This window comes from Heloderma suspectum, chromosome 14 (assembly GCF_057233095.1).
Source record: "Heloderma suspectum isolate Gila_16-S chromosome 14, 16-S_ref, whole genome shotgun sequence".
Taxonomy (NCBI): domain Eukaryota; kingdom Metazoa; phylum Chordata; class Lepidosauria; order Squamata; family Helodermatidae; genus Heloderma; species Heloderma suspectum.
The window spans coordinates 15,043,744-15,059,466 of NC_139471.1; the positions used below are offsets into that span (position 1 = coordinate 15,043,744).

The 15,723-nt window shown below is 46.0% G+C and overlaps 1 protein-coding gene across 1 annotated transcript in view; it reads left to right on the plus strand.

The window, feature by feature from the left end:
• PAPPA (pappalysin 1) overlaps positions 1-15,723 on the plus strand; it is a 295,498-nt gene that overhangs the window by 146,437 nt on the left and 133,338 nt on the right. Inside the window, exon 10 of the mRNA XM_084821073.1 lies at positions 10,934-11,127. Within this exon, the coding sequence (XP_084677199.1) occupies positions 10,934-11,127 (194 nt within the window). The remainder of the gene's footprint in view (positions 1-10,933; positions 11,128-15,723) is intronic.

Sequence of the window (15,723 nt, forward strand, 5' to 3'; positions counted from 1 at the left end):
ATACCCCCTGCCCACGCTCCCAAGCCCCGCTCACCGAGCCCCTGCCCCCACTCCCCCCCTGCCCATGTTCGGCAAGTAGCCCGCACTCACCCCTGCGGCCTCGTCAAGCTCTGCGGTCATCATTTTTTTTGGGGGGGGGAATGGTGACTGCAAATATGCGCATTTTTTCTATCGCCATTTTATTTTTCAAAAAACTGTGACCGCCGAGCTTGCCGAGGGTGGGGGGTGTTGGTCTCATTCAAAATGTGTAGGTACAATTCACCAGAGTTGTCATTCTTCTTTTCCCCTTGGACTCTAGCAATTGAGTCTCTCTGAGTGGGGAATGGAACACACCTGCGTCTAGGTTAGGGATGCTCTAGGATTTTTCCCCGGACCAGTTTTGGACCTAATTTGTACTTCCTGGACTAACCTGTGAACAGTTATCCTGACTATCCCGACTTCTCGGAATGTTGTGCTGTAATTTTTTGGCTTTCAAAAAAATGCACCGAAATGCACATAACAATCCGTACGGATTTTTGTGAGGATTTTTTTTTTTAAAAAAATGCTTTTTAAAAAACATGGAGATTAGTGAGGCAACAGGACAGAACAAACTCATGAAAGAACACATGAGAGTGAAAAGAATCTGATCTCGCCATCCCTAATCTAGTGCATGTGCATAAAATGTGTGTGAAAAGGCTAAGGCACCCTGGGCCCTGCTGTTTGCTGCACTGCCACTGCCGTGGTGTTTTTGAACTGCTGGTAGCAGATGGTAGGACTTTTTTTCTTCTCCTAACATATCTTTAACCTATAGAGCAATCCTCCTCCTGACTTTTAAGTCAGTGAAAGACAGGTTATTGCAGAGTATATTAATACAGCAGACAGAGAACAGCCTTCAGCATTATGTAACTGTGGGAGACTGTAGGCAGCGATCTCCAGAGAGATGCTACGATGGTGTCTCTGTTTTCATCCGTGAAATGTTGGAAGTTATGAAGAGAGGGGGAAGTGTGCTTGGACCAGTACAGATGCATCTAGTTGGGTGAAAGATAGCTTTTTCACATCTGGTCAGGGATGCTGAACTAAGGGCCAAACCAAACGTGACCCAATCCATGCAATTAGCAATTGTGTGAATGTGGAGTCTGTCTTAGTTTTTAGAGTAAATAGCAGGTAAGCCGGTATTTGGGCTGCAGCCCAAAGCAGGGCTGTTCCACCTACCCTGCTGAAAGACAACTCCCACGTACTCCTCCATTCCAGCAGGCTGTACTGAGGGAGATGAGAGGGAAGCCAGGTTCATTCCACCAGCCCTGCTGAAAGTAGGGATGGTGCGGGTGCCCACTTCCATCCAGGAATCCAGCAGAACCTCCACCCACCCACCCACCCACACCCCTGAGCCCCCCCTCACTGAGTCCCTGCCCCCACTCACCCCCTGCCTGTGCTCAGCGAGTGGCCCGCACTCACCCCGGCAGCCTTGTCAAGCTTCGTGGTCACCATTTTTTGAAAAATAAAATGGCTATCGCGAAAATGCGCATATTTGGATGTGCACAAAAATGTGCAATTTTTCTAGTGGGCATATTGGCGTGTGTGAAAATGCGCAATTTGCAAACACGGATATTTGTGTGAAAATGCGTATTTGTGCTATCACTGTTTTATTTTTCAAGAAATGGCGAGTGGGGAGCTTAATGCGACTGCCAGGGTGAGTGGAGGCTACTCGCTGAGCATGGGAGAGGTTTGAGTGCAGTCCAGGGACCAGTGAGCAGGTGCAGGGGCTGGGCGGGCACCCGGAGAACCCAGATGGGGGTGGGTTTGCATATCCCTAGCTGAAAGGCTACTTGTTTCCCCTCTTCCCTTCCCATTCCCTTTTCCTTGTGTGCCATGTCTTTTTTAAACTGTAAGCCTGTAGATAGGGACCATCTTGTTTTACTGGTTGCATATAAACCTCTCTGGGAGCCTTTTTGGCTGAGGAGCATGATGAAAACGTACCTCAAATACATAAATAATTAAGCTTCCATCATTTCATTTCATGAAATATAGAGGGCTGGTTTTAACTAGAGCTGAGCCAAAATTTCTCACAAGACATTTCTCTGAGAAAATTTCCAACTTGTTTTTCTTTTTCTGTCCCACCCCACCCCCAGAAAAAAGGAAATTTACTTTGCAGAATTCCCTTTGAATATTCTCCACCATGTCTTTGTAGTGGCTGCCATTTTCCCTCCACAAAGCCCCTGTGGAACGACACTAGAATGCAAAATGGTGGCTACCGAAGTTGCTGCTGTTGCCACTTGCAAGAAAAAATGGAACAAGAAAGGAGTGATGCTCCCTCAGGTGGAATCCCCCCCCCCTCGCAATTTCTCTGCCCACAAATAGGGTGAAGAATTTATAGAGGCCATTTTTTGTACAGCTGTAGTTCCAAACCCTACATAGAGGGGACAGAGTATTACATCTGGGAGATCTGTGTTCAAATCCTGCTTCTGCTACATCATGCCTGGATTTCCTTTCGGCAAGACACCGTCCCACACAGTCTCCGTTTCCCATTCGCAAAACGGGCAGTGTAACAACCTGCACCTAATGGGTGTTGTGAGGAAGAACACAATTTAAACAAAACAGTGTGGAAGTAGGCATGGCACATGTGTGTCATACAATAGTTGGAATGTCAAACTAGGATCAAGAGATCCAATCCCCATCAGGTGTGAAGGCTTGGGGCAGGCACTCTCTCAGCCTTACAGGTTTGTTGTGAGGATAAAATAGTTGTTGGTGGGGTGAACCATATGTGCCCCCTGAGGTCCCCAAAGAAAGAGCAACATGTAAATTCAATAAATGAATTTTTAAACATTAAACAATGGGCACATTAAAATTACTCAACCTGTGCTCCTAAAATGTATTAGTTTGGACATTACAGAATTCTTTTTTCTTCACATTTTCTGTATAAGAATGCCCTGTGGCACAACATTTTGCATAACCTATCCCTCTCTGTTCCCCATCTTTTGGGTAGCGATGGAAGAACCAGGAGTCCTTTTGCAGTAAAGCTTGGCAGGGAGGTGGACATTCGACTGCGTAGCCCATGCTGTCTAATTTCTTCCCACTTCTGTTCCCGACCACACCACATTATTAAGGAATTGGAACTGGATGCTTTGGGGCGGAGCGGGGAAGGGGAAAGAGTCATTAAGTAATTGAATTGTAATGATCTGATTTATTCTGGCTCTTGCAATGTTATTTCACTATAAAATTTCAGAAGAAAAGTAAACAAATTTTCCCTTCGTTTGGAAGGAACTCAGCATGGAGTAGCTGCTGCATTTTCTGACACCTGCCATCAGCTGTACTTCTTACGGGTCATGTCTGTCATGCCAGCAAATCACAGAGGCCCATTACTTGCTTGCTTCTTTCTTTCTTTCTTTCTTTCTTTCTTTCTTTCTTTCTTTCTTTCTTTCTTTGATATTGCCATGGTAAACGTTGTGTGCAAGTGGCCATATACAAGAGGGGAGGGGAAGCTGTGGCCCTCCAGATGTTGCTAGACTACAAATCCCATTATCTCTGACCAGTGGCCATGCTGGCCAGAGCAGAAGGGAGCTGGAGTACCAACAACCTCTGGGATCAAAGGTCATGGGCAGGCCTAGCCGCAGCACACAGGAATTCAGGGGCCAGTTCTTAAAGTTACACATTCTTATATTGACCAGCTGGGACAGAAACTGTTCAGAGAAGGAAAGAGCTAAATTAAGCTGGTCTCTCAGCAGAGAGGATGGAGTGGGCCCTGCATCCCTTCACTCCCCTCGGCTGCAGCCTGATGGAATGGCTGTTGCTAGGCATTGATGGGGAGAAGAGCCCAATGGAGCTGATCTCTCAGCAGAACCGATGGAGTGGCCTGGCTTCCCTTCCCTTCCTCTTCTCTCCCTCTGCTCCCTCTGGGTCTACTCTGTTTTTGAATGGTTGTTTATCTTGTTGCCACGTGCCCTGGGAGCCAGTTGGTCGAAGGGTGGTTTAGAAATACCCAGATCAATCCATTGATAAGTAGATACATTTTCCAGACATAAATATTGGCAAGCAGAGACTAAACAAGTCTGGAGGCCAAGGACACAAGTGTTAAATGTGCAAGAGTGAGATTTCTGCACATCTATCTAAATATGCTTATAGGATGTGCAGTGCCTTGCGTACCCTCTAATATACCACAGATTAAAACAGAGACATAGTTCTAAGATGCCAGTCCCGGTTCTGGTCCCTACTGCCCAAACCCTGCCCCATTGCTCATACTGCTGAAGGCTGCATCCCACCTTGCTTACTCTTCGGCAACCCATCTCCGCCATGATTTCAAAGCCAATAAGGTGTTTGTTCTCTTGGATATATACATAACTGTCTGCTGCAATGTGTGACTTGACAGTTCAAATCTAAATCTCTGCAGTTGCATGAAATGCCCAGCTGTCATTGCATGGCACCTTAGCATTCATGCACCTGTGCATACAAGGATATAGTTTAAAGATGGGGAGAGACTATAGCTCAGTGATAGAGCACCTGCTTTGCAAATAGAGGCTGGGAGACCCGAATCTGTCAACGTCAGTTTCTCTCCATCTCTCGTTTTTCAAACCTGAAGTTTGGTTCATCCCATTTCCACATCAATTTGAGAACTGTTAAAAAAAAAAAAAAAAGTTTCCATGAAAATTCAAAAGCATTTTTTTGCACATTTCTCCTAATAAACACCTTTGAACATAAATTTGCCTGCTATATGATTTTTTGCAAGTGATTTCCCCTAACGTAATGCATTTTTAATGTTGTGTTCACTCACATATGCGTTTTTGTGCATGCTTTTCATGAATATATGTATTTTTTGTACCCATGTTCCGATTGAAAACCCCATCCCAAAATCCGGAGAGGTGCAAATGTTGAAGGATAACTGAATTTCTTTTTGTGCATAGGGTCAAAAGTATACACTTGGGTCAACTGACCTTAAAATACAAACCGAATGAACTTCTCCCTGCATCCCTGCATAGAGGGCCCCAGGTTTAACCGCTGGTAAGGACCAGTGAACAGGGAAAGATGTATCTTTGCCTGAGACCATAGACAGATGCTGCCAGTTTAGAAGGACAAATGGTCTGACCTTGTATAAGGCAGCTTCCTAGTGGGTGGCAAACCAGTTGTCCTCCAGATGCTGGTGGACGTCACCCCCTCTTAGCCCCAGCCAGCATGGCCAACAATCAGGAATAATGGGCGTTGGAGGACCACAGGTCTGCCAGCCCTACTATAGAGATGTAACTTGTAAGGAGCTCAAATTGGAAGAATTGCAATCGCTTCAACAAGATGTTAACAAGCAGTCTGCAAAAAGGCGAAAATAGAGAGGGGCCTAAAATAGTAGAGGGGGGCTAAAAAAAATCAGGAACGTCCCTGGTAAATAAAGGCCAGTTGGAGCATGCCGTGAGTCCAGCTAATTTGAAGACACAGGAAAGAATTTTCTCTCCTCCCCTTCCCAGCACACACACACACACACACACACACATCCGTGGATGGTGTCCATAGAGAGTAACTCCATTCGTCTTCGACTTTTGATCCCTCCAGTTCAGCATAGCGTCTCATTGACTAGTGCAAAGGATGTTTGTTCATTCGCAGGGCCCCCCTTTTCCTCTGCTACTGCCCACGCCGTATGGGCTTTGTGTGGGTAAACAGAGGCCGCCAGTCTCTGCGGCTGTTCGTTTGGAAGTGCTTGTCCTTGCTAAACTCGGTGTTTCGCAAGTGTCATTTAAGAACAAAACAGAGAACAACACCAGGGCCCGGATTCTCTCTTGCGCTGGCTGAAAGCCATTGAAATCTGCCGACTGCTGCCAGCAGTTAATTTGCTTCATTGTTATTTTCTGTCCCTGTGCAGAGGGTGTTTTGTCAGTGTGTACTGTATGTGTGTGTTTATTTTTATTTATGTATTTATTTTTACACTGTGTGTGTGTGTGTGTTAGTAGATACAGATATGTGAAGAGAAGCCACTGGATAGGAAATATTCTGGGATAAAACCAAAAAATTAAAAATAGTTATCTTCTCCTGTGGAGTACAGGGATGGGCCACATCATGGTGGTAGAGCACATTCTTTGCATGCAAAAAGTCCCTGGTTCAACCTCTTGAGGCTCCTGTTAGAGGACCAGGTAGCAAGTGGTGGGAAGGATCTTTACCTGAGACTAGGGATGTATGGACTGTGTGAAATCCATTCCATCTGTGTTTCATGCATTGTCAGGCACCTTTCATTCTGTCACCTGCCCATTGACAGAATCAGATTTTTTTGTTTCTGGATTTGTGTAAATGCACATTTGCGCAAATGCGCACAAGCAAACATGTGCAGATTTCCCCCAAATGTGCATTTTTACTCTTTAGCCTATGGGGGGAAAGCACATTTTTGGGAGGTTTTATTTTGCATATTTTCCCATGGTGAAATGTGCACAAAATTTGAGAAAGTTAGAAAAATGGTCCGCAAGTCCATGGAATCCACTGTAAAGGGTGTTTCTGAGCGCAGGGAGTGGGATAGCAGTTCAGATTCTGAAGGAGAACCATCAGACATGGGGGAGGTGTTTTCCCACGGTAGTCCAGATATGAGTAGGCCTGCTTCTCAGGTTACAAACATCCAGATGGCTGAGCTTGAGGGTCCCCCCTCACACACACACACCCTCTGAGAGGCAGCGAACAGGAGGTTGACCTAACAGATGCCAGGCGCAGATGCAGAGAGAAGGCAGGGGCAGAACTTAGATGGTCTACTCAATTGGCCTTGCATGAGAAGCTGCGCTTAGAGGCCTCACGAGAAGAGAGGGACCTCTTCCCCCTTAAGTTAGGCTAGCGAAACCGCCTCCCTCTTCAAATGACAGGCAACTCTCATAAATTCCATCTGGATCCCCTGGAGGCATTCCTTGTAGATGGAGAGTTTCTCTGAGAATTTGCATCTGTATGACCCTGTGAAGTAATAGATTAAAAGCTGTAGACTGAAGCCTCTCATCTATGTATATTTGGGCATTGAAGTGAAGTGGGGGCTAAAGGAATTGTGACATCCGCTCTACATGGTGGGGGGAGCCAGTCCGCTGCAGAATCCACGGGTCAGATTCATGAAAATCTAATCTCATTTGGTTCTGTTGTGGATTTCTCCAACATCCCTACCTGAGAACCCTGGTTGTAGCAGAATATGCCCTGTAGCGTGCAACATTGATAGGAATGTATTGCATTTTCTAGATGTGACTAATTCAGGGTGTGTGGTGAGATAACTGTGAGTAATGATTCTTAGAACTGAAGGAATGCTGTCACAAGTGGATTGGTTAGGTACTGGAAGCTCCTTAGGTTATCAGGGATACCTTCATATAGGTGTTACTGGTGTCAATGGCTGTAACACCTCTGTCAGAGACCCTGGAGAGTTGCCACCAGACAATTCTGGCCTAGATGGGTCATCAGTCAGAAGCAGAGCACTAGGGATGAGTGAACTTACCATGGTGTGGATTGTGCACTGCTCTCCGGACCCCAGCTGTCAAGGGCTCCTTGGAGGCCTCTCCCAGTCTAATCCAGTAGCCAAGTCCAGACACAGACAAAGGGATTCTTTTCAAAGCTTTATTCCTCTTTTACAACTTAACAACTCTACCATTAGCAACTAGATATGAGCAGCAGAGTACCTATGCCCTACGTTGGAACAGTTGGTCCCTGTTTGAAAGGGAATCACTGGCAGACCCCTGAACTTAAGGACTAGGGAGAGTCCCTATCCTTTTCCCTCGGATCCTCTGGGCGCAGCCGTTGTTTGCGCACCAACCGAGCACTATGCCTCCTTTCTGCGCCCTCCATTTGGTGCCGCTCTCTGCGTTGGTGTCGCGCGTTCATCAAGTCTGCTTCCCGCGCTCTGTCACTCCCAGGACTGCTATCTAAGCTAGGAATGCTGGTGGGAGGAATCTCCATCAGCTGTTGGCCCTAGGGAAAAGGAGTGCGCTCCTCTCCCAGGAGTGACTGCTGTTCCTCAGAATCAGAACTACTCTGGGATTCTATGGGCTCAGTGTCCACCCTGACACCTGCCCACCCTGCCTGCCAAGCATGGCGCATTGTCAGGCAGTCCTCAAGTGAATAGCATGCAGCTACCCGATCCGTCACCAAGCTGCCATTTTGTGTAAAAATTTCCGTCAATGCCGATTTTACACAAATGGTGGTCGTAAAGTGGCCATTTAGGCAAGATCATAGGCGTAAGTGGCTATTGACGCTTGTAATCCTGTGTAAATTGTCACTTTACAACCACGATTTGCATAAAATCGGCTTTTATGAAAAAGGCCGAGCTGTCATTTTGCAGCTCAGTGAGGGATCGGGGTTCCCAGCACTTGTCCAACTTGGCATATGCCAAGTGGGGCAAGCACAGGGATCAGCAGACTGGCATTGTGTGTGTGTGTGTGTGTGTGTGTGTGTGTGTGTGGAGCCGGGATGAAACCAGTCAGCCCTGAGCTCCAGCCAGACACCCCAACATCCCTACAAAGCTCATCCTTTGATTTCAGAATATTCCAGGTTCAAGCCTGCTACAAAGTTCTCCAGTAGGAGGGCTGGGAAAGATTATCTTGCCTGAGAGCTTGCATTACGGTTTCCGGTCAAAGCGCACAACGTTGGACTAGATAGATCATATACTGGCAACTCCTCACATGTGGCAGCAGTTCCCGGATCTGTGGGTTCCTTCTGGTTCTGCCCCCAGTAGCTCCTGACCAAGACTCAAAGGCACACCGAGAGTAGTTTACTCTGCCAATGCTCTCTCTCTTGTCTGTGCGGCTGTGCCTACATGCCATTTTTTAATTCACCTTAGGCATGCATTCCTGCTTGACTCTCATCTTGACTTCAGCAGTAAAGTACAGGGCCTCCGTTAAGGTTTGGCATGGTTGGGCCCCTGCCAAGGGGCCCATGCCTCATCCGGGGGCCCACTGACAAGAAGTCCCTTCACCTGCTCCTCCTTTTCAGCATTGCAACCTGCTTGTCCCCTAACCTCTCACTTTGGCCCAGAGGGAGCGAGCAAAAAAGCAAGCAGACAAGCAGCAGTGGTGAGAAGGTCTAGTGGTAGCTGTCTCTGCCTGTTTGCTCATTGGCTCTCTGCTTGGCAAGCAAGCAGAAATGACGAGGAAGAGAAACAGCAGCAGCAGGTGAGAGTGGCAGTGAGGGAGTAGGCTAAGTGAGAGGAGCCTGTTAAGGGGGTCAGGTCCAGTGTCCCCCAAAACCTGGAGTCAGGGCTGGCAATGTCCCATGGCTACTGTTGAGGCCTTGTCAGGGAAGCAGTAAATCGTTGCTGTTTTGCCTGGCTTTGTCTTCATACCAACAAGGCACACACAACCAGCTGTGCCATATTCTCCTTGTATTGTTTAAGGCATCAAGGGAGAACGGTCACTCGGAAGAGAACACTATGGTCCTCCCTTGGAGGGTAGAAGTCGTGACATATTTCCCCTGCATTTGCCCATACTGACTCAGTTCAGATGAACTTTGTTACCTGTTTAGTGAATGGGCCAATGTTGTCTACCTTTGAAGCTCGTAGTTCCTTTGCAGGTGGGGTATCCCACATGGGCACCATTAGAGGATTTCCATCCAAGGGAACTAGCTTCAGAAATCGGACGTTCCTCAGGACCACAGCAACAGAGGAAACTGGTACATCTCCCCTTCCATCCTTCTGCGATCCCAATAATTATCACATACCCCAGTTGACAGCATTTGCATTTTTTTTTTAAAAAAGTGCACCTTAAATGCAAAACACGTATCTAACATCATGTCTAGTTTCTCCCCAATTCTGATTCAGAGGACAAAGTGTTAACCAATTTGGACATTGCATTGAATGACGGCCGGCACTAAACAAGAAGCAGGTTGTGGGAAAGCAGTATAAGAATATTTTAAAGGATGAGTAATAGATACTTTAAGGAACTTTTGAAGCTATTACAGATGTTTAAATTTTAATAATGTGTGTGTTTCAAAATTTATGAATGTTATATGTGAAAAGAGAGAGATTGATAGATAATATGTAATAGATACAGTTAGCTTTCGGTAATGAATACTTTTTTATTATGGAAAGTATTAATCTGTGTTGGGGTTGTTGTTTTTTTTTTAAAAAAACCTTCTAAAATGAAAAGTTAATAATAAATCAGTGGAAGAGGAGGGGTGGGGAAAATAAGGAAGTAAGGGGGTGCATAGACCATGACTTAATCGCAATCTTCTAGCAAGCCATGGTTTGGAGGAGTCTCTAAATCAGCCTATCCCAACTTGGTGCCCTCCAAATGTTTTGGACTACCATCCCCATCTTCCCTGAGCACTGGCCATGCTGGCTAGGGCTGATTAGAGTTCTAGTTCAAAACATTTGGAGAGCACCAGTTTGGGGAAGTCTGGTCTAAATGGAGCCCCTAACTCAGGCATCCCAAGAGAAGCAGGGGGTAACGGTGCAACCCTTTGTATCTCTCCTCAGAAGACAGTCCTATTGAGGTCAGTGGACTGACTCCCAGGGAAATGCGTAAAGGGTTGCAGCCAAATCTAAGCTTACTTAAACGCAAACTCGCACTGATCAGCTGCAAATGGTGCGAGAGATCAGCGCACAGTGAGAGCTGCTCCAGCCATATATCAGTGGTCGACGTTTCCATGCCAAAGCACCAAGGGTTGCCGACAGACTTGTGAAAAACGTGTGGCTCACAAACAGACTCCAATACATGTGTTAGCAATTCACCATCTCTCTCCTTGCCCTCTGCCAACCCAGTGTTTGACAAGAAGTGTGTGTGTGTGTGTGGGGGGGGGAGGAATTATGAAAACCAGACGTTGATGGAAGCAGAACACATAATGCCAAGTGAGTGAATCCATGCAAATGTTTCTAATCTGCATTATTTAGTCTTAAGGCAAAAGCTTGGGTTTTCTGAGGGCATTGTTCCCATTTCTTCGTTAGGTCAAAGCACCCCTTCTGTAGTGCTTTATTAGCAAGAAATGGTGTTTGCTTTTGCCTTGATTATCCCCGCCCCCCGCCCTCTTCCTGCAGATGAGCCAAGCAGGTGCTACTTCCATGATGGCGACGGCGTATGTGAAGAGTTTGAGCAGACAACCAGCATCAAGGACTGTGGGGTCTACACGCCCAAAGGCTTCCTGGACCAATGGGCTTCAAATGTGACGGTCTCGCATCATGACGAGCGATGCCCAGGGCAGGTGGTGATTGGTCAGCCAGCAGCAAATCAAGTAAGGAACACAGATGGCCATTGAATGTATTAAAGAGTGGAGATGTGCATCCCAGCCATTCATGGGGCTCAAACTTTTTCTTCCAGAAGGCCCCAGATTAAATCCCCAGCATCTCCAGTCAAAAAAAGATCTCAGGTAGCAGGTGATGGGAAAGTCCCCTTTTCTGCTAAAAATCCTGGAGAACCACTTCCTCTTGGCTACATTAGATGAACCAATGGCCTGGCTCAGGTGTCATCAACTCTACAGGCTTATTTATTATTACATTTATATACAGCCGTTCTATCTATCTGTCTGTCTGTCTGTCTGTCTGTCTGTCTATCTATTTATTTGGTTTTGTTCTTACACCCCCCCAGTAGCTGAAGCTCACTGGGCAGTTCACAAAATTAAAACTACAAAAATACACCAGAAAATACAATATAAAATATAATAGATTGAAACTACAGAATAATAATACGACCAGAGTAAAACCTAACAGCAGGGCAGATACTTAAAATGCAATAGCAGATTAAAGATAGCAGAGCTAAAAAAAAAAAAGAACTGGAATCCTAGAATGTGAAAAATGCCTAGGAAAATGTAAAGGTCTTCACCTGGCTCTGGAAAGAGTGCGACATAGGTGTCATGTGAACCTCTCTAGGGAGTTTGTTCCACAACCGGGGTGCCGCAGCAGAAAAGGCCCTTTTCCTGGTAGCCACCTGCCTTACCTCTTTTGGCAGGGGCTCCTAGAGAAGAACCCCTGAAGATGATCTTAGATATGGGAGGAGGTGATCCTTCAGGTGACCTGGCCCCAAGCCGTTTAGGGCTTTGAATGTTAATACCAGCACTTTGAAGCGGGCCTGGAAAGGGTCTGGCAGCCAGTGCAGCTGGAAAAGTGCTGGCATAATATGATCTCGTTGGCCAGTCTTCTTAAACAATCTCACTGCCCTGTTTTGGACCAGCTGAAATTTCGGGACCGTTTTCAAAGGCAGCCCCATGTATAACGCATTGCAGTAATCCAGATGAAAGGGTATCAGATCATAGGTAACTGTAGCTAGGCTATCTCTGTTCAGATAAGGGCATAGTTGGTATATCAGCCTAACCTGATAAAAGGCTTTTTAAAACAGAACTGATAAGCTCTTGAAAGGAAGCCAAGGCACCTTACATGGTCCTCCTCTCCATTTTATCTCCACAACAACCCTGTGAGGTAGGCTGAGAGTCAGTGTCCCAAAGTCACCCACTGAGCTCCATGGACAAAAGGGGACTAGAACTCTCAAGTCCCAGTCCAACCCTCTAACCACTACACCACATTGTCTCTCAATGCTTTAATAACACTAATCATCCTCAAAGTGCTACAAGCTTCTTTGTTGTTCTTACCAGAAACGTAGGAGAAATCTGTTCAGTCCAAATGTTTATGTGGACTTTTCTAATTTGTACCTCCCAAACCTATATTCAAACTGGAATGAGCCTACTTTCCAAATCCGCACTTTTCCGAATGTTGCGATGCAAATTGCAACTCAGAAAATGCACACAAAAATGTGTATGTTGCAGAAAAGTATGCAGAGAAATGTGTATGTGAGGGGAAAGTACCCACAGAAACACGGTATTTGGGAAAAATTGCCTTCCAGAAATGTGTTTACAAAGCTATGTCTATTAGGGGAAAGTATGCGCTGGGACATTGTATTGGGGGGTGGGGCTGCTTGCAAAGAGTGTATGTATTAAGAAAAATGAATACAAAAATGCATATATTTAGAGAAATGAAATCATGAAAATGTGTATGAATTTTCATGCAGACGTTTTGAAGGGGCAAATTCATAAGCGGATATGGAAACAGGCCAAAACAAAGTCATCGTCAGGAAAATGAGTAACTGAGTGAAACCAAAATTGACAGATTTGCTCATCCCTGGTTCTGACTGCCAGCATTCCAGGATCTAAGCAGGGAGACTTTCCAGTCACCCTGCCACTAATGTGCCAAAGATAGATGCTGGGATACCCTGCATGCAAAAAAAAAAAAAAGTGTTGTAACACTGAGCTATGGTCCCTTTTATGCACTGCCTTGTTCCAAAATAGCTTTTCTTGCTCCATCCACAGTGAGTTTATTTCGAGTGCCGTTTTGCATGCGTTTCATCCCGTTTTCTGCGATCAAACAAACTCACTAAACGTTGAATTTAATTTCTACACATTTCTGCCTGAACTATGCATTTCTGCTTGCATCTTCTCCTGAAAGACCTATTTGGGATACATTTTCCCCACCCAAATATACATGTTAATGTGTATCTATTTACACATTTCCGTACACACGTCCCCCTAAAAGGTGCATTTTTGGAGCCAGGAACTTCATCACATAATTTGGAGAGGTGTCCTTACTGCATTCCGATTTGCAGAGGGAGAGGGAGGCTTGCAGTTGTAGGAGGAAGTCTGAAACCCGTCCCACCTTTGCTCTTCCACCATCAGTGCTCCATTGAGGGCAGTAGGGATGGCGGAGAATTCCTCCATGGACTCCAGTGAGGCGGAGTCTGTGGCAGAATGGAACAATCCCCCCTGCCACCCCGCGAAACCTCCCCAGGACGGAACCTACCTTTTGTCGGCCATCCACAGGTGCAAATGGTGGCCCCGGTCTGCGGCCGCCATTTCCCTCGCTCCATTAGCCATGATAGGCTACGTAAGTATTTACGTAGCCTATCATGGCAAAGAGCAGGGACGCAAGTAGTGTCCACTACGCCAGTTGCATCCCTGCTCTTTTTGTGATAGGCTATGTAAATATATATGTAGCCTATCTAGGGATGGCAGAGAATTTCTCCATGAATCTCGGGGAGGCCGAATGCCAACGCATTCGGCCCCCCAAAATTGGCGGTGAAATTCTCCACCCCACCCCCCGGGATGGGACTTACCTCATGTGAATGTCCCTCTCGGCAGCGGGTCCCGGCGGCGTTTTGGCAGCGTTTCGGCAGGGGTGGGGGCGGCGGCCGGTCTTCCGACCGGCTGCCTCCGCCGCCATTACAAAGTAAATGTAAAAAACACACACACACACATGTGATAGGCTACGTAACGATTTACGTAGCCTATCACGGCTAGATTTCCACAGTCAGCCGTGATAGGCTACGTAACGATTTACGTAGCCTATCACGGCTGACTTTGGAAATCTAGCCGTGATAGGCTACGTAAATTGTTACGTAGCCTATCGCATGTGTGTGTGTTGTTGTTTTTTTACATTTACTTTTTTATTTCGTGGCCAGGGAGACGGAGACCAATCGGCTTCGTGGCCATTGCTGTCATCTTCTTGCCAAGTGGTAAAGAAGATCTTACCACAACTCAGAGGCATGTGTAGGTAGGGATGGACCAAGTTCATCCCTTCCCATGCCTGTGTGTGCCCCAAACCAAATCCGTCCCATTTCCAAGTAGTTGGGTGTTTTCTTCTTTTTTCCTGTTTTTTATGGCTGAGCATGTGCTGAAAGTCCCCTTCTTCTGCAATTCTGTGTCTGCCTTCCTCAGCCATTATTTGTCAAGAAAATACATAAAAACAGTTAAAATATTAAGAGCGATAAAAACATAAACACAATGAAATAGCAAATAAAAGCACCAATAAAAGCCGACAATAAAACCAACAACCACAGCAAAAACAGCAGTCATATCTAGAGAATGCCATGGTAAAATGATATCTTTTTAAGGCCTTTTTACAAGCCTGCAGTGGCAGAGCATGGTGGACCTCCAATGACGACTTGTTCCAAAGGTGTGGGGCCACTGCAGAGAAGGCCCTCTCACATGTGGTCTCCCCCTAACTGCTCTCATGGGTAGGCAGATGAGAAGGGCCTCTCTCATCTGAAAATGCAGGCAGGCTGATATGAGTGAAGGTGGTCCTTCCAATAACTTTTGAATTGAGGAATCGTCCGTATACCGAGTCAAACCAATGGGCCAGCTAGCTCAATATTATGTATGCCATTGTTTCCCAAACTGGTGCCCTACTGACTCTTGGACTTCAGTTCCCATCAGCCTCAGCCACCATGGCCAATGGACAATAATGCTGGGTGCTATAGTCCAAAACATCTGGAGAACACCTGGTTGGAGAAGGCTGTGCTATACTGCCTCTGCAGGGTTTCAGGAAGGAATTTTTCCCAGCCCTCCCTGGAGATGTTTGGGATAAAACATGGGATGTTTAGTATGCGAAACACAAGCTCTACCTTTGAGAGACAGCCCTGCTATTGCAGACCTACATACAGCATTAGAGATGTGTGGGAATTTTGTACCAGTTCGCAAATCACTCAGAAATGCCCCGTTCGGAATTCCAAACACGAATGGGAGCACATTTCCTCCGAAAATATTCACAGATTCCCAACCTTGCCTTCATGTCCACAAAATGTGTACTTGAAAAATGCATAACTTTCTTTAAATGAACTACTTTCTCAAAACAGACAACTCTATCAAAATACACATGTTTTAAGTCACCCGGGCTTTATTCTTTCAGGGGGAATTTGCACAATCCTGGAAATTTATGCAAATTTGGGAATTGTTTGTGCAATGTTCATAGCTGTTCATTTTGCACAATGTTCCTGTATACACAAAACCAACAGCGATGTGCGGAGGATCTTGGCAAGATTGAACATCGCTAGTTCACCCATCCCTGTA